This window comes from Phascolarctos cinereus, unplaced genomic scaffold (assembly GCF_003287225.1).
Source record: "Phascolarctos cinereus isolate Bilbo 61053 unplaced genomic scaffold, phaCin_HiC Scaffold_726;HRSCAF=1367, whole genome shotgun sequence".
NCBI lineage: Eukaryota > Metazoa > Chordata > Mammalia > Diprotodontia > Phascolarctidae > Phascolarctos > Phascolarctos cinereus.
Genome location: NW_027556098.1, coordinates 42,864,592 through 42,884,680, shown reverse-complemented (window position 1 = coordinate 42,884,680; position 20,089 = coordinate 42,864,592). Strand labels below are relative to the sequence as shown.

The 20,089-nt window shown below is 37.3% G+C and overlaps 1 protein-coding gene across 1 annotated transcript in view; it reads left to right on the top strand.

Annotated features, from left to right (window-relative positions):
• PDXK (pyridoxal kinase) overlaps positions 1–20,089 on the top strand; it is a 74,527-nt gene that overhangs the window by 38,292 nt on the left and 16,146 nt on the right. The window contains exons 5-9 of the mRNA XM_020973883.2: positions 5,322–5,405; positions 7,972–8,018; positions 12,788–12,873; positions 14,498–14,543; positions 19,769–19,880. Of these exons, the coding sequence (XP_020829542.1) occupies positions 5,322–5,405; positions 7,972–8,018; positions 12,788–12,873; positions 14,498–14,543; positions 19,769–19,880 (375 nt within the window). The remainder of the gene's footprint in view (positions 1–5,321; positions 5,406–7,971; positions 8,019–12,787; positions 12,874–14,497; positions 14,544–19,768; positions 19,881–20,089) is intronic.

Genomic DNA, 20,089 nt, shown 5'->3' with positions numbered 1-20,089 from the left:
CTATGAAATGTAATTATTTGATCTTTCGTCATTCATTCAATTGCAGTTAGGGTTTTACTGAAGTCAGCTCAGGCTTGATACCAAAACTTGTTCTCCATGGAGTCAAAAATGCCTAGGGGAAGAGAATGCTGAATGGCCCACTTTAGGCCTTCCCAAGCTATAGCCTGTTCTAGGTTCCCACTCAAAAGAGGCAAACTGGCATGTGACTTGGCAATTGGGGCTTATCAAGATAGGGAATTTGGGTTTTTCATAACTCAAAGCATCCAGCAGATCTTTGGATTCCCCTTTTGAACTGTAGGAAAGTGAATGTCAGTAGTTTACTGTGGACTATGTCCAGAAGTGTTTGGGTTTTCCCCATCTACTGTATTTATTACTCAAAACTTGACAGAGTGGGTTGGATACTGGATTTTCTTAGGGTTGACTTCACACCCCCTTGTCCATTATATGGGCTACCATGCAATCCAAGGTCTTTGTCACTGTGGCCTTCTCTAAGCTAGTCTTACTGGGTCATTATTGTAGTACAGGTCATCAGTGTCCTTAGAAAGTGGGGCACCTCTGCTTCCTAGATTGTTGTGTATTGGAGAGTTCAGGTTGCCCAAAGTAAGGATGGTGAAGATATACTGGGGTCCTTCCCAGGTGAAAGCAAACTGTTCCTGACTATTCTTGGCCACAAGAATAGAGAAAAGGACATTATTGAGATCCACAACCCCATGCCACGTGGGAGCTGGGGAGATGAGGAAAAGGAAATCATGATTGGAAACAGAAGACACTGAAATCAAAACAGGGGAAAATAGCCTGAGAAAGTACTGAGGGGTTGGAGGCGTTAGAGGTCTAAATGAGAACAGAGAATAGATTTAAGAGGAGTGAGGCAAGGGAGAGATGGTTATGATCAGATAGAGGAATGTCAAGAGTTTTTCATCGTGAAAGCAGAACACTTGTGGGTAATGATGAGATTCAGTTTGTGACACTGTCTTTCCTTATTAGGATGTAAGCTCCTTGAGGGTATGGACTTTATTTTTGATTTGTGGTCCCTGTGTGTAACATAGTGCCTGATACATAGTAACGACTGGATGAATTCCCTCTCCTTGCAGTGGAGTGAAGGATGAGATCATAGGATTTAAGGAGACTGAGGAATTTGGAAGTTAGGGAGGGGAAGATAACTTGAATGTGGGTGTTAAAGTTCCCTGATATAAGGGGAGGCTTTAGGGGCCACTAAATATACAATAATCATCATGATCTAGATTGGTGTAAAATTGTAATTGAGTGAATTTCAAAGGAGTTCAGTGACTGTGGTAGAGATAGTCTAGAAATGGCCAAGGATATAGTGGATATAGTGTCATCGCGGGGAGCCAATCTCTGGGAGTGCTCATAGGTGGAAGGAGAGGAATGATGGAGGAATAAGATGAAGGAAAATTTATTGACTATGGAACAGCAATTCCACACCTTGTTGATTGAGAAAAATGTTAGAGAAGGTTTTTACCTGAGAGTGGAGAGAAGCTTGAGGAGATAAGAGAAAGTTTGTTTTGCTTTCCTAATGACTCAGTTAAGATTAAATAACATAAATTTGTAGTGGACCTAGTCAGTTCAGTTTTGTAACTTCTTCCAGCCCCATTCAGCAGCTCAGTTTTATTTAGTCTTTTATTTGTAGTTTATGTAGTATGAGCACTCAGCTCTGATTTACTATTTCTATTAATGGAGGAAAACAGATTTTTTCCCCCCAATAGTAGATTTATATCACAAATCAGCCTTTTCTCTAGAGATTATGAAGAATTTTTTAAAATAATATTTTATTTTCCCCCCAGTTGCATGTAAAGACAATTTTTAACATTCATTTTTAGGGGGGTGGAGAAGGCAGTTGGAGTTAAATGACTTGCATAGTGTCACACAGCTAGTAAGTGTCTGAGGCTGGATTTGAACTCAGGTCCTCCTGACTCCAAGGCTAGTGATCTATCCATTGTACCACCTAGCTGCCCCTAAGATTCATTTCTTTAAAAAAATTTTTTGAGTTCTAAATTTTCTCCTTTCCTCACCTGTCTCCTCCCTAAAACAGGAAGCAATTTGATATAGGTTATACATGTGTAATCATTCAAAACATATTTCTATATTAGTCCATGTTGTGAAAGAAGACACAGACCCAAAGAAGAAAAAAATAAAGTGAAAAATAGTATGCTTCCATCTGCATTCAGACTCTTATGAGTTCTTTCTCTGGAGATGGATAGCATTTTTTTTTCTTTTTGGTGAGGCAGTCGGGTAGCATTTTTATTATGAGTCCTTTGGAATTGTCTTGGATCGTTGTATTGCTGAAAATAGCTAATTTATTCACAGCTGATCATTGTAAAAGATTGCTGTTACTGTGTGCAATGTTCTTTTGGTTCTACTCACTTCACTTTGCATTAGTTCATGTAAATTTTTCTGAAATTCACCTGCTCATCGTTTCTTATAGCACAATAGTATTCCATTATAGCCGTATACAAGTTGTTCAGCCATTCCCCAATTGATAGGCATCCCCTCAATTTCAACTTCTTTGCCACCACAAAAAGAGCTGCTATAAATATTTTTGTACATGTAGGTCCTTTTCCCTAAAATGGTATTGCTGGATGAAAGGTGTGTACAATTTGATTGCATAGTTTGCACTCCAGAATGGTTGGATCCATTCACAGCTCCACCAATTTTCCCACATCCTCTCCAACATTTATCATTTTTCTTTTCTGTCAAATTAGGCAGTCTGATATTATGTAAGGGTGGTACCTTAGAGTTGTTTTCACTTGCATTTTGCTAATCAATGTGATTTAGGCCATTTTTTAACATGATTTTGGTAGCTAAATTTTTTCTACTGAAAATTGCCTGTTCATACCGTTTGACCATTTATCATTTGGGGAAGACTTGTTTTCTTACAAATTTGACTCAATTCTCTATATAGTTGAGAAATGAGGCCTTTATCAGAGATACTTGCTGTAAAGATTGTTTCCCAGTTTTCTGTTTTCCTTCTAATCCTTTTGGTTGCACTGATTTTATTTGTATAAAACCTTTTGAGGTTAATATAATAAAGAAAATCAATTTTACATCTAGTAATGCTCTCTGTCTCTTGTTTGGTTACAAATTCTTCCCTTATCTGTAGATCTGACAGGTAAACTATTCCTTGCTCTCCTGATTTGCTTATGGTATCACCCTTTATGTTTAAATCATGTACCCATTTTGACCTTATCTTGGTATGTAGTGTGAGATGTTAGTCTATACCTAGTTTCTGCCACGCTGTTTTCCAGTTTTCCTACCAGTTTTTGTCATAAAGTGAGTTCTTGTCCCGAAAGTTGGGGTCTTTAGGTTTATCAAACACTGGATTACCGTGATCATTTACTATTGTGTCTTGTATACCTAATCTATTCCAGTGAAGAATTTTTTAATTAATTTAAAAAATTATCCAAAGGGCCTCTTTGGCATCAAATCTTTTTTTGTGGATTACCTTCTCTTAGGCTCCATGAATTGTCCTAAAACTATAATGAAGATCCCGTAATTTATAGCATGACCTCTAAAACTACACTTAACAATTGGTTTTTGGCTCAGCAAAACATTAACATCTATTATGAAACACAGGAATGATTTTTTAGAGAAAATAGTCCCAATAAGGACTGTCTTCTCACAAAAAATACATCTGTAATTCTTTCTTATTAAAGTCAGTAAGAAGCCTTGGGAGTGTTTTATTCTATTTTACAAGTCTTTTACTTGTTGGGCAGGAGTTACAATAGCACCGGATGGTATTTTCCCCTTTATCAACAATATCTTTGTAGCATTTTATGAAATAAAACAGTTTTCATTCTTATTAGTCATTGACTGATTTCTCTAATAGCTTTTATAACACTGTACTTGCTTTTTCCCCTTTGCTTCTGCTGCCTGTCTTCGGAATATTTCATTGTCCTCTTGATTTAAATTAAATCATAAGTAATCAAAAATGGTGTATAAGGATCACTGCTAGGTCTTATAATGGACACAGAAGTATACAACTCTGAAACTACTCTCAAGAAATTTCAAGTCTACTTTAGGAGAAAAGTTAACTAATAATAAAAGGCAGTATGTGATTATTGTCTTAGTCATTGTAGTTTGTAGACAGATTCACAAGCAGGGCCATATGTGTTACCAAGCCTGTCTTTATTTCAGCCACATAAAGAATATCATTTGGGTTTTAGTATTTAAGAAATGGAGAGAAGAAGAAAATCATCCATTTTATTAACAGGAGTGCTGGTGGTTGGTTTTCTTTCTTAAAGGCTGATAAAAGAATTTGAAATTATTGGTTAAAATGAGATTGGGGAATTTTCTATAAATCTATGGTCTCCCTTGTCTTTCATTAGTTCAGATGCTAATGAGTTAGTTGTTTTAAGTTAAACTCTATTTGTTCGGGACTTATTAAAGCTAAAAACAACAACAATGTGCACATTGGGGATATCTATGACATGGTGATATGAAATGGCTTATCTGACATATTATAGTGAACCTGCTATATAGCCTCATAGAGCTTAGCTGTCCTAATTCTAGTAATCTATACTGTAGTTCACTTTCTCCTTCCTATTTGTGATTCCTCTTACCTAGCCTGATTCTTATACTATGTAAATTTTGGGGGAATGAACATATTCCTGTATTCTAAAGATCTTGTTTTTAGTGTGATAATATTATTATTTAGTAAATTTCAAAGGTATTAGGATGCTGTTCTAATATTTTGGTACGATTTTATTCTAAGATTTCACTGTTTTCTTACTTTACAGGATTATTCTTAGACATCATTATTTTGACTAGTGGAATTCATCCTACATTAATGGTAGTTTAAACATCCAAAATGGGAATGTAGGACACTCCATTTTAAAACTGGGGATTTTCTTAAATATGAAGACCTCTCAAACAGCAAAATCCAAATTTTTTTTGGATTAAGCAGTGCCTTATATTGCTCTGGTCATATTACAAATACTTTTGAGGATTTAGCTCCCCACTAATTCATTAGCCTTTAATAAGGCTAGAAAAGTGTTTTTTTTTTTGAAACCAAACTAGCAAGAAAATAGTTAATACTTAGTACGGAATTCTGGGAATCTACCATTCAGTGGGCAGTGTTTGCTTTTCAACATTCCTTCCATTGTGGGTTTTTTGTTGTTTTTTTTTAAATGAGTTGGCTCCATGAATTCTTGCTTCCTCTCAGTCCTGCTGAATAGTCATAGAACACTTTAGTTCGGAAATGTGCAATTCACAGCAGTTGCCATCCTCCCTCTGTCAAGGTCATGAGGAGCTTTCTCTTTTAGTCAAACCAGCTCATGTGCACTTGGCTGTTTTTCTTCCCGAAGGTTACACAAGAGATAAATCATTCCTTGCAATGGTGGTCGACATAATCCAAGAGCTGAAGCAGCAGAACTCCAGCTTGGTGTATGGTAGGAAGTTGTTTTTCTTATTCCTCTATTTCCAGACCTGAGGCGAGACCATGTTAGATGACAAACCAATGCATTTCTTTCAGTGGGGTTTTCAAATTAGCCTTGAGAGAATAAGAGTGTCGGTATGCAAAATGTGTAAAATGATAGAAAAAGAAGCAAGTTGGCTGCCTTGTCTTAGGGCATGCAAGGTATTGGGTGCTCCCAAGAGCAGGGTGTTAACAGGAGCACTTTAGTGCTCGGAATACTCAATGCTATTTCTAACCATCACCACATGCCCGGGATTGCAAACGTAATCTTAAATGGAAAAGCTTGTGTGGGCAGCTGTAGGGTAGCCGTAGGTAGCTTCAGTAATTCTGCCCAAACAACCCCACACAATCCTCCACAAAAAGCAGGTGCTGACTCTGCACAGCCACATAAAGGAAAGGAACACAGAGAAAAAACCCATTCAGGGGGCTACTTCATCCCTGAGGGAAAAGTGACTAACAGTGAGCTGGAACCAGTTGTATCCAAGAGGTTATACAAGTCAGGGACGCAGGCTGATAAGTCTGTATCTTGGAACTGAGGAGGATTATTCAGCCCAGCCATGGGGTCTGTAATAACAGTAAGGAGGGGAAGAGTCAAAAAATGAGAGCTGGAGAATAGAAGAAAAAGACTGAAATATCAAAAGAACTTAAGGGACAGCTAGAACTGGGAGTTTTGATTCACATGACTCAGAATCAAATAGGAAGAAAGGATCATAGAGATAGAGAGAAAAAGAGGGCATCCTGAGAGACGTTTCTTAGTGTGGTAGGAAAGAGCCCTGAATTGATGTGGCTGATGTGTTGATTTGTTTTCCTTGACAATACTTACTTGTTAAGAGTTCTTTTGTAGGCTGAGAGTGGGGAGAATTAGTGGGTAGTGATGGAAACATAAAAAAATTAAAAGGAAAAAAATGAATGTCAGCAAAACATTTTAAATACCCAGGAGAAATGAAAAATAATTTTAGGAGATAAAAATGAGACAAGTTACTACCTTGTAAAATTTTCAAAACAAGCTATACACAACAATTTCAGTTTCATATACCATATGTCCCAAAAGTCTTAGTATAGTTTTAACCTTTAAAAATTTCAGAAGTAGGGGGCAATGAGGTGGCGCAGTAGGTAGACCACCGGCTCTGGAGTCAGGAGGACCTGAGTTCAAATGCGGCCTTAGACACATGATACTCACTAGCTGTGTGAACCTGGGCAAGTCACTTCACCCCATTGCCTTGACCAAAAAAAAAATTTTTTTCAGAGGTATAAATGCTACAAGCCTACAAAAACATTTGAAAGTTTATTTTAGTTTTTTAAAACTTAGTTTTATGAATTTTGAGTAATAGCATTTTAAATCTTAACAAGATGGGGCATACTGTCATTATGTATTGTGTGTAACATTCTGGATGATACTTTCAAACCAGTGGATAAATGGAGGAGGTCTCCTTGCTTGACTGCTTTGGTCTCCTGTTCTACCTCCATTAGACTTTTTTCTCTTGAGGCTATATCAAAACCATCACACATGCTTTGTTCTTTGGATGATCGTAAGGCTATGATTACAAATGCGTTCTGTTGATTCACTGATTAGCAGTTGATAAAAGTTTTTACAAAGTTAAAAAATTGTTGAGAGCAATAGATAGCACAATATGAGGTTATGCTGAATCGTCAGTATTTTAAAATTTCAAATAACGTTTCAAATGTTTTTCTCCGTAAGTTTGTAGCATTTATACTTCTGAAGTTATTAAACCTTAAAACTGCTATTTTATTTAAACCTCAAAAACTGCACTAAATTTTTGGGACACCTTGTACAATCCTTTTTATGGCAGCTATATTGAAATGTTTGTATATATGTGGATAACTGTTAATTACAATTAAAAAAAAAAGTTCGCACCCAGCTTCAAACCCAGTTCTCCAGCACTCACCTGAAAATCACTTACCTTTTCTGATCCTGTCTTGTTCTGAGGAAAGTTCTTCATAAACATTTGAATGCTATCTATGAGCTATTAATCTGGGGCTTACTTAGTGAAATTTGAGATAGTCACTGTTATTTCCATAATAATAATATTTCTACTCACAAAGACAGTGAAGAGGTAGGAATGGGGCCTGGAGCGTTGCATTGGTACAAGGAGCTCCTGGGTGAAGAAGGTCCCTTTGCCAACATAGGTCAGCACTTTTTCTGCTGCAGTTACCTAGAGCACAGAGACATTAAGTGACTTGCCTATACTCGCACAACTCGTATCAGAGGCTACACTTGAATCTAGGGTCTTTATGGCTTCTAGGCTGGTTTTCTACAGTCATACAGTCTCAGTAGAAAATGAAACTGATTATAAATTTAAAAAATTAACAAGGCAGCTTTGGACAGTGAAATGCAGAAGACCATGTAACAAGATGCATGGTGGAAAAGAAGCAAGATCATTTATCATATTTTCTTGTATTTTTTGGGTTGTTTTTAACAGTCAATTAAGATTTTTATAACATTGAAGAGTATGTTACATCCTATTTCTCTGTTATGACATGAAAAGGGTCTTTTCCTAAAGTGCTTTTTTCTTTTGCAGTATGTGATCCGGTGATGGGTGACAAGAGGAATGGAGAAGGCTTCATGGTTAGTAATTCCCTGACTGTTTGAATGATGAAGCTGGTTCACTTCTTTGTTTTGTTTTGGTTTTTTTGGTGAGGCAGTTGGGGTTAAGTGACTTGCCCAGAGTCACGCAGCTAGTAAGTGTTGTGTGTCTGAGCCTGGATTTGAACTCAGGTCGTCCTGACTTCAGGGCCAGTGCTCTATCCACTGTGTCACCTAGCTGCCCCTGGTTCACTTCTAAAAGTAACTGAAAGGGTGCCCTTATATTGCTCAGTATTTGGTAATGATAATGTAACATTTGTATGGCATGCTAATTGAGGCCAGCTTAAATACATTGTGGGATTTGAGACCCACACCAATTCTGTGAGGTATAGGTACTGCACGTTTTACAGAAGAGAAAACTGAGGCTTAGATTTATTTGCCTGTGGTCACACGACCAGAAGGCACCAGAAGCAGGATATGAGTCATGGTTTTTCCTGACTCCATCACTATTAACAACACTCTCCCCACCATGAAACATGGCTGGGGAACTTGAAATAATTGAGCTTAAGGAGCAGATGAAAGCTTGGAAGTATCTGGAGAAATACCCATAACTTGCTACAGAACTGTCCTAATCCTAATCTAAATGAGATTATGTAACTGTATAGGATGAGCCCTGGCACTGGCAGTTTGGGGAGCTATTTGTTCAGTCATTTCATTTGTGTCCAACTCCTTGTGACCCCATTTGGGATTTTCTTGGCAAAGATACTAGAGTGGTTTGCCATATCCTTTTCCAGCTTATTTTCCAAATGAGGAAACTGAGGCAGAGTTAAGTGACTTGTCCAGGGTCACACAGCGAGTCTGAGGTCAGATTTGAACCCATATCTTTCTGACTCCAGGCCTGGAAATCTATCACTGAGCTACCTAGCTGCCCCTTGGAGATCTGTACTTCAAAATTAATGCAGAAAAAATTTATAAATAATTTCATTTCATTTAATACTCAGTGTATATTATGTGGTAAGTATAGTATTTGCAAAGTAAACAAAATTTGTCTGTTACACATAAGCACTGACCTCAGCATGTCAGATTTTGAACTCACAAAGAATTCAACAAAAACAGCTCTTCTTATTTAAAGCCAACTACATGAACTCCACACCCATATAGTGTTACCAGCTAAAACAGTCAGTGTGTACAGATTCTTCCCAGCAGACGATATTATGCTAGGAGTAAAAAAAAAAATATGGGGAACCATTGCTTTAGTTAGTGTCTTTTTCTTTCTTCTCCCTAGTCTCCTGTCTATAATGCTTCTTTTCCCAAGGATCATCTCACAGTTGACTTATGCTAACTGTATAATTTCTATTACCCTGTTTCTTTTCTTTCTATCCTGATGGACTGAGGTCCCAGGGGTTCCCTGTACCTACACCAACTATGCATCCTGGATTTTCTGGGACAATCCCACTTTAAAAAAAAGTAAAAAGCAATCAGGGTTAAGTGACTTGCCCAGGGTCACACAGCTGGTAACTGTCAAGTGTCTGAGGCTGGATTTAAACTCAGATCCTCCTGACCCCTAGGCTGGAGTTCTATCCACTTCAACACCTAGCTGCCCCTTTTTGGCTCACAAAATATTGTCACTCTGCCTTTCCCTCTTTTTCCTTGAGCTAAATTGCTGAAGCCCTAAGTGGCCTGCTCCCTGATTTCTGGAGGTTCTTTAGACTCTACAAGCGCTTCTTAAACTGTGGGTCGTGACCCCATATGAGGTCACAAAAAATTTGGCAACAGTATAAAGTTTTATTTGTTATTAGCTATGAAATCCAAATGTATTTATATAATGCATTATAAAAGGCCCCTTAGATCTTCTGAGACCATTACCCAGAGCAAAGGTCTGTCATCCCAGTTTCATCATCTATAAAATAAAGGAGTTGGACTAAATGATTTCTGAGGCCCCTTCCAGCTCTAAAGCTCTGATCCTTTGCTCCTGTGCTCTTCCTTTTCTTCCTTCCTCCATTTCCTGTGGGAAGCTAGATAGATGATTTTGTGGCTGCCCTGCTGAAAGCTACAGTATGTTCCTCCTCAGGTCGCTATGTAGCCTCCCTTCTTCTTGTTGATTTAGGATCATGGGGTTATGGCATTTAGACCATGGAAATCATGCCTCCACCCCTACCATATTACAGAAGAAACGGGGGCCAGAGAGGTGAAATAACTTGGCCACAGTCACCTAATAGCAGAGCCAGGATTTGTTACCCAGGTTTCATGACCTTAAAATCCAATGCTTTTCATTCAGTTTCTATTTTGTTAGCAAATACATTAAGATACATTTCACTTGATTTGTTCCATTTTTGTTTGCAAAAACATTAAAAAGCAGACTTCTGACCCATTCCTACCTTTTCTTGCCACTTAAGCTCAGTGAGAAATTGGTCACTCTCTGAGAAACAGCCTGATAGTTTCTAGCTGCTTTCCCCTTAACCCCACAAAGGATGGGGGGTGGGGGTGGGACTGTACTATTAGGGAAGGCATTTACTTCTCTACTCTTCCTTAACTTTATACTCTTTCTCAAAACTTTATGTTCTGGGAAGTATCTGGATCCTTGGCTATGGCATCTTCTTTTGAGTGGTCTTCCAATGTTAAGAACAAAGTTGGGGTCGTTAAATCTTCCATCTTCTTCCCTGGCTTAGACATTAATTGCCACAAAGGACACTAGAAGCAATTCACAAATTTGCGTCACCCAGATGACCTTTAAAAATAATTTTATGGGGGGCAGCTAGGTGGCGCAGGGGATAAGAGCACTGGCCCTGAAGTCAGGAGGACCTGAGTTCAAATTCAGCCTCAGACAAAACACTTGACACTTACCAGCTATGTGACCCAGGGCAAGTCACTTAACCCCAGTTGCCTCACAAAAAAATAATAAGAATAATAATAATAATTTTATGTATTTTTTATTTTCAACATTTGCTTTTATAAGAGTTGGAGTTCTAAATTTTTCCTCCTCCCCAAGACAGCATGCAAATCTGATATAGGCTATACATGTATGATCATATTAAACATGTTTCCACATTAGTCATGATGTGAAAGAAGAATCAGAACAAAAGGGTAAAACCACGAGAAAGAAAACACAAAAAACAACCAAAAAAAAGTAAAAATAGTATGGTTTGATCTGCGTTCAGCCTCCATAGTTCTTTCTCTGGATGTGGATAGCACTTTCCATCATGAGACTGGAATTGTCTTAGATCCTTGCATTGCTCAGAAGAGCTGAATCTAACAAAGTCTGTCATCGTATAATGTTGCTGTTACTGTGTACGATGGTTCTTCTCACTTCACTTAGCATCAGTTTGTGCAAGTCTTTCCATCACCCGTATGATCTCATCTAATGTTGGAAAACCAAATTTCTGCCACATAAATCTATTCTTCCGTTTTGTTTTGTATTTTGTTTTGTTTTACTTAATAGTCTTCCAGTTTATCTTTTCATTTTAATTTCCATAACCTCATGGCCCTTATTTGCTATTCCCTCGTTTTTTATTTATGCCATCATTAAAAAAAAGAGTCAGCCAGTAAACCTCTCCAATAAGACTTAGCTAAAATATATGAAGTCAATAGTGAAACTTCATTTTCCAAAGATGCTTTTATTCAATTTGTAAGTAGTTGGGACTGTTGGTTAGGTGGGAGCAATTTTGTGCTTTTCGTTTAAAAAATTCTTAAGTCAATTCAGTATAAGTAAAGTTATAAGACTTAAACCAAATAAAGTGATTATTCAAGATGTAGATTTTGTTCAGTCACCCTGTCATGATTTACACGTCCAAAGGTTACCTTTATTCAGAGTGTGAGGGTCTGGTAAATGTTGCATGACCAGCTCACTTGGCAAATATGTTTCAGTACCTCTATTCCAGAGAAGTTACCTTATAGTAAACCAGTGCTAGGAAATTTTGGCTAATTAATAGTCATCTAAAAACTTCCTTGGTAATCTGAAGTATGCTATAAAGTTCATGAGTTTTCTATCAGATCCTTACATACTGTGTGCTTCAATCTGATTTTTTTTTTGGGTGAGGCAATTGGGTTTAAGTGACTTACCCAGAGTCACACAGCTAGTGAGTATTATGTGTCTGAGGCCAGATTTGAACTCAGGTCCTCCTGACTCCAGGGCTGGTGCTTTCTCTACTATACCACCTAGCTGCCCCCTGATTTTTTTTTTTTAGAGAAATCTGGATGAGGTCTGAAATCTAATGAAAATTCTCATATTGAATTACTAATCAGACATCCTAAGAGAAAACAATATTCTAGTAGACTAGGGGGTACATTTTAATCACTTTAGCCAAAATTAAAAGTAAGCAAATTTTCTCTATACTATGTATTTTGTAATTAAAACTAGAATATTTGATACATCTCCATGTAGCCTCTCCCATTTATTTTATCTCATGCTATGATTTTTCCCTTCTTTGCATTATTTCCTTATAAGAACTCTGATTGAAAAAGGATTGATCTACTTACTATCCTTATAACATGCAGTTCCCTTGTCTGGAATGCCCTTCCCTCCACATCTGACATTATAACCCTCGAAGCCCACGGTGAGCTCTCCTTCTTTTGAGCTCCTATAGCAGTTATTATCTGAACCACTCATTTGGCACTTAGTATACACTGTCATAATTTGTTGAATATCTTTCCATGTGTATGCCCTATTTTAAAATTTAAATGTTTTGAGGGTAATACGAAGTGTTTGTACTGTTTTGTATTCCGTGAATATGCTAAGCACTGTCCTGAATACCTACTAGTTTCTCAATTACTTCTTGCTTAATGTATAACTTTTCTCTTTTTCTTTTTCATAGTATGTTCCAGCAGATCTCCTTCCAGTTTACAGGGAAAAAGTCGTGCCTGTCGCAGATATAATAACTCCAAATCAGTTTGAGGCTGAGTAAATCAACTTTTTTTTTTAAGACTTCTTGTTAAGTACATGATTCTACATCTAAGGTTACTGAGGGTAGCACTGAGATCATGTAGGAATCTTCTCTCTGATGGGCTTGATGCTGGAGATATGAGTTCTTTCAGATCACTGAGGTACCATTTTAGAAAATTTTCTGCCCCAGTATATTGCGTGTCTGAAAGGGTTAATTCATTTCTAGAAGGTAAGCAAGTTACTTGCCATTCACAAGCAAGATTTAGCTAAATTGACAGAACTATAGTTTTTTTTTGGTTTGTCTGTTTGTTTTTTTGGTTTTTTTGTGAGGCAGTTGGGGTTAAGTGACTTGCCCAGGATCACACAGCTAGTAAGTGTCAAGTGTCTGGTCTGAGATCGGATTTGAACTCAGGTCCTCCTGACTCCAAAGTCAGTGCTCTATCCACTGTACCACCTAGCTGCCCCAAAACTATAGTTTTTAATAGTAACCATTTAATCACAAGTTTATTTTGATTGAATTTTTTGCCTATGTCTGTAGAAAGGGTGGAAACACTGGAAGCAGATGGTATTTTCATTTCTGTGAGGGCTTCCTTGACATATGTGGTCTTTAGGACGCAAAGAAAAAAAAATTTTTTTTTTAGCCATCCTATTCCATGTAGAAATTTGGGTAGTGGATAAAACTGGATGCCATAACATCAAGATAACTATTTGGAAAACTGTGCTCCAGCAACCTAAGCACCTGAAAACTTGTGCGTGTCAACCCCAAAAGACATGTGTATGTAGTACCCCTTAGAAAAACTTAACCAGAATTTTAAGATTCAGGTAAAAATATGTGTCTTGATGGCTGAAAAGAGTGTTTCAGGGTACCCGTAGTGGAGAACAGATTTGAGCTCCTTGATTTTTAAATGCTTTCTTTCTTTCTTTTTTTTTTTTAGAAAAATTACGTACATAGTAATACGTTACTCTAATGCCTGCCTCATCGTGGTATAGATGACGCTGGGTTTTCTAAGGCTATGCCAACAGATTAGGGCTGCCCTGGCAACTAAGTAGGAAAGTATCAGCTCTCCAAGATCAACTTAACTAAGAGAAGTCTCATTACTGTTGGGACATGAATTTTTTTTTTAGCAATGACAAGCCACGATTGTAAAATGTTTTCCCCAAAAAAAATTGTTTGGCAATACATCATTAATTTCAGATAAGAAAGACAAGGGAAAAAAAGATTTTTAATTAACTAAGTTGTAATTATAGAATTATATTTCCCCATTTATTTAGATAACTGAGAGATACCTGGATGGTAGCTTGATATTGTATAATAATCTATGCTTTGCTATATATAAACCTTAATCAAACTTTTGAACAGAATATATAAACTCATTAGTTTAAAAACTTGTAATATTTTCATTTTCAAAGGTAAATTCTACCTGATAGTATGTAACAGATAACATTATATTCTTATGCATTTCTATATACTACTGTATTGCCTTTGTGTTTTTAGATTGACATTCATTATCGTAGGTTAGGGCTTAAGGCATACATGAAACATGTCTCTGAGAACCTAATCCATAGAACCAAAAACTTGATAAACCTTATTACTTTTTCTTCTTCTTGTTCCCCTCCCCTATTCTTTTTGTTTGTCCTTTAGGTTACTCACTGGAAAAAAGATTTATACACAAGAAGAAGCATTAGAGGTAGGCACAGCTACCTTTGAATTTATAATTCATTTTAACTGCATACTACCTCAAAATAATTTAAGAATCAACTTTGTTGAAGCAGCTAGGTGGTGCAGTGGATAGAGCACTGGCCCTGAAGTCAGGAGTACCTGAGTTCAAATCTGGCCTCAGCCCAAACACTTGACACTTACTAGCTGTGTGACCCTGGGCAAGTCACTTAACCCCAATTGCCTGAAAACAAACCAAAAAAAAAAAGAATCAACTTTGTTATATCCTGTCAATTTCAGCACCTTTTACATTCAAGACTGTCTCTAATTGATGGGGTGGGGAAGAAGAGAGAAGGGAAGGAAATTCTCTTTAAGGCAAATAGATTTCAAGGCAAATGAATTTCAAGCAATGCTATGGAGAGAAGTATTCTGCCCATGGCATATTTTATTCATTATTTATTTTCACATAATGCATTCTAAAAGGTCTCTTGGATTTTGTGAAACTGTTACCCAGGATGAAGATAGATTTCACTTTACCAATTTTATCATCTGTAAAATGAGAGAGTTGAATTACATGACCTCTAAGTCCCATACAGATCTCCATCTCTGACCCTTTGGTCCTGTGCTTCTGTCCTCTCCCTGCTGTCTGCTGGAAGCTCATATAGTTTCGCCTTCCCAGGTCATATGATATGAATGTTCACTTTTTCTTCCTTCCTTTTTCAAGCAGAACTAAAACAACGTGATCATAAAGTTGGTTGAAAAAATAGGGGCACAGAGAAATGTCAGCACTGGATCCATCTGGTCCAAATCCCTCAGCCTGTGTAATGATGATGGGACCATACGAAGGACAAAGTCCCACATTGTCTTTGCCGAATATCTCAGGAGAAATCTTAGACAACCTGGGAAACCTGTTCAATTCTGACCCACACTGTAAAGATATATTTAGGCTCCCAAAGACCTAGATGCCCAGTTAAAATATTGAAGTCCATGTTGTGATTTGTGTGAACTCAAGTTTGTTTAATTTGTGTAAGCTTTTTGAAAATGTTTTTCTAACGTGACAGTAATAATAGCTAGCATTTACATAGAGCTTTTAGGTTTGCAAAGCGCTATACAGTGTATATGTGCCTTATTTGAACCTCACAACAATCCTATGAGGTAGGTACTAGTATTTTCTCCAGTTTAGAGATGAGGAAACAAGTGCATTGGGTTACACAGCTAGCTAAATTCAGGACTTCCTGACTCTGGATGTCCATTATGTCACCTTCATCCAGCATATCTCTGGACAATAATAATAGTTCACATTCTCTGTTTTGCGTATGAGGAAGCTGAGACTGAGAGGTGAAGTGATTTTGTCTACAGCCACACTACTATTCTGAGGGATTTGAACTCAGATGTCCTGACTCCAAGTCCAGTACTCTTTCCACTATGCCATGCTTCTGGGAAATACAGAGGGAAGAGAGACTGTGACTTGTTACTGTAACTGTACTTGGTTATTGTAACCAGTGCCCTAGTCTTTTTAACTTTGTGACTCCACTGGAGATCAGTTTGTCTTCATGTGCTATAGAAGGAAAGACAAAATACAGTGGATCCCATGGATTCCTCTGAAGGTGGGTTCTACCCCAGGTGTCCCTCATGTGGCAGATAGTGTGCCTCCACGGGCACAAGAGTTAGAGCAAGTGAATTTATGCATGAGTGTAATATATGTGACACAGCTAGTATCCCAACAGTAAAAGGGAGTCCTCACTCATGATGGTGAAACTAGTTCCTATAGAAGCAGATTCTGGTAATCCTGGGTCTTTCCACTAGAACAACATGATAAAAGAAGTAGGATTATTAGAATAGGAATAGAATTAGGTTAGAAAAAGTAGGGTTACTAGAATTTATTCAGAATTCTAGTCAGAGGTGTATTAGCAAAAATTTGTTAATGCTAACAATGCTGCCCTCAGACCAAGGCCTAATCAGGTTTCCTTTATATTAAGTGATTCTTCAGAACTTCTGTTTGATGCATATATTGCAAAAAAAAAAAAAAAGGAAACAACAACTTAGAGAGAACCATCTGATATGAGGTTAGATTCATACCAGTATTCCTAAAGACAACACCTTCATGCATGGGAAGGAATATAAAGCTCTGAATTTGGGGATTATTTGGTAAATCAAAAGTTTTTTCATATGAAATCTTCTTGAAGCTAGTTTGTGTTTTTTACGTGTATGTGGAAATTTTTGTATTTTATTTTTTTTCCAATTACATCTAAAAATTATCTTTAACATTTTTTTTTAATTTTGAGTTCCAAATTCTTTCCCTTCCCCCCTCCTTGAGAAGGCAAACAATTTGATATATAATACATGTATGGTCACACAAAAGATTTCCTTATTAGCCATGTGGCAGAAGAAAACACAGACCAAAAGAAAAGAAAAAGAAAGTAAAAAGAAAAAGCATGCTTCGATATGTATTCAGAGTCTCTCCATTCTTTCTGTAGACGTCAATAGCATTTTTCATTATAAGTCCTTCAGAGTTGTCTTGGATCATTCTTTTATTGAGAATAGCTAAATCATTCACCGTTGATCGTTATACAGTATTGCTGTTACTGTGTACAATGTTCTCCTCATTCTGCTCACTTCACTTTGCATCAGTTCATCTAAGTCTTTCCAGGTTTTGCTGAAAGCATCCTGCTCATCATTTCTTATAGTATTCAGTCACAATCATATACCACAGTTTGTTCAGCCATTTCCCAGTTGATGAGCATCCCCTCAATTTCCAATTCTGTCACCACAAAAAGAGCTGCTATAAATATTTTTTGTACATATAGCTCCTTTTCCTTTTTCTTTCTTTTTAAAGTTTGATTGATCCAAAATTGATCCAAAGCAATTTAAGATACTTTGAAAGAATCAGAGCAGCTGAAGGGGATTGGCAGTGGGGTGGCTTGGTGTGGCAAAGGTTCTAGCAATGCCATCAGAGTCACCAGGAATCAACAGCCTTTGTGCATTAGTAACCAGCAAGATAGGTAACCATTCCTCTCAGTTAACATATCAGCCAGTCAATCAGTCAGCTGGAGAAATGGAAAACATGAAGATGGAGGTATGATCTTCCCCACAGTCTAATAAAAACACTGGAGATTGGAATTATCTCATGGGATGAGAGATGAAGGAAATCTTACTTGCATTGGTTTTGGGCTCCAACTATGAAAAGCAAGCTATAATACAGAAATATGGAGTAATCCGTATAGTATATGTAAGGCAAATTATTTAAACAAACCTTATTAAACCAAACTTTCAACAATTATTTAGATATTAAATCTCGAATGTTGATGTAGACAGTAGAAAATATGATGTTTTCCCCTGGATTCTTTCATTTATTGATGGAAGTTTACAAACAGGAGGAAAAGTTCTTGGTCATGGAAATGCATGACTTTCCAGAAGTGCTGCCTTAGTTAATTACATATATTATAGAAACATTTGGAGTGAAGTACAAAGATTCATTTATATATAACTTTTTTTAAAATGGATGTTCTGTATCAATCCTAATGCTGGTATGGAAGCTAGCTTAGTTGAGTCTTGAAAGAAGCCATGGATTCTAGGAGGCAGAGGGAGAACAAGGAAGGGAATAAGCATTTATATAGCACCTACTATGTGCCAGGCAGTATGGTAAATGCTTTTTACAAATATTATCTCTTTGATCCTCATAACAACCCTGTATGGTAGGTGCTAGTGAGAAACTTGAGGCAGGTAGAAGTTATTTGACTTGCCCAGGTTCATACAGCTAGAAAAGTGTCTGAGATTGGATTTGAACTCAGGTCTTCCCAACTCCAGGCTTAGTGATATATGCCTGATGCCTCTGGTGGACAGGCAGTGCAGTTGAGAGGTTGGCAGTGTCACTGAGAAGGAGCCAAGAAGATTTGCATGCTAAAAGATGGGTAATACAAGAAGAAAAATCATATAAAATGAAAAGAAGGTTGTTAATTACGAAATATGAGCTTCAGAGGGCCCAGAGTTGGTTGCAGGAATTGGCAGACAAATCTGTATTAGGATTTCGTTGGTGTAGGGTTAAGGTAGATGGGATGAGGAAGCAGACAGCTCCTAATCTTCATGGATGAGGTCAGAAAGCTCAGTGGTATTGTTATCCATCTGGAAGCCTAGTAAAGAAGTAAGAGGTAATAGCATTGGTCCAACTTCCCTCCTTATTAGATTAGCTAGCCTGTGGAAATCTCCTAATGAAAGACAAAAATGTTTCCTTTTGCCTGCTACCGTATAGATATTCTATTTTTTTGCTTTTCTTTTGGTGAAAGTTAAATGCATCATTATTCTTTGGAGAGTGACTAACCTGCCTTTCTCTTTGTACAGAGCTGTTCTAAACAGATTGTATATATGGTTTGAAATAGGGTGGAGTGGGGACAGGAAAAACAGATTTGAAGTTGTGCTAAGAAAGCAACTGAAATATCTATATCCTTTGGACCAAAGTTCATGCTAGGCATATACCCCTAAGAAAGTCAAAGACAGTTAGAAATATCCATATGCTCCAGAATATTTATAGCAGCCCTTGTCGTGGAAGCATAGAAGTGGAAACAAAGTAGATGCTCATCAGTTAAGGAGAATGGCTAACCAAATGCAAATGTAAAGGAATGTTACTGCACTAAGAAATTATCGATGTGAACAATAATACAAAGAAGCATAGTAAAACATCTGGACTGATACACAATGAAGTAGGCAGAACCAGGAAAATAATATACATAGTGATTGCAACAATGTTAATTGGGGGGGGGAGAGCAAAAAATTGAAGCTGAATGATTGAACCAGTCATTTAGACTTGGCTCTGAAGAAGAGATGAGAATATATGTACTTGCCCACTTTAAGAAGGAGGAAACTCTGGGAGTGGATCATTGCATAAAATGTTGGACCTAGTTGATATGTTAGTTTGTTTTACTGAACTACCTTTTGTTTCTCTTCTTCTCGCACCTCCCCTTTTGAAAAGGGATGCTTCTCTGGGTGGTGGAAGAATATATTTGAAAATTAACAAGCTAACAATAAAAATATTTTTTAAATGTAAAAAATGCAGTTCTTGTCTTAAGGGAACTCATGTCATCATGGTGAACTATGACTTGTGAATCTGACTTATTTTGGATGCGAAAGAAGATGGTTAGGATGTTGTTACATTATGGCAGAGAACTCTGATTTGCCATTCTGGAATAATATTTAATTCAGTTGGTCTTAATAAGATGATAATGATTGTTACTAAGATCCTGTTTTTCTGTGCTTGGGTAGGTAATGGATATACTTCATTCTATGGGACCAGAGACTGTAGTTATCACCAGTTCCGACTTACCAGCTTCTTCAGGCAACAACTACCTGATTGTTCTGGGAAGCCAGAAGAAACGTAAGTCATGTTCTTCACCTACTTTCTAACCTAATATGGCTCTTCTAGTTTGCTCGCTATAAGGGAATGTCAGTGTGGACATGTCTAAAATGAACAATTAAAGAAAGCATAATCCTAACTGTATGTGCTGTCCCAAAAGTCTTAGTGCAGTTTTAAGGTTTAATAATTTCAAAAGTATAAATGCTACAGATTTGTAAAGTACTTAGCAC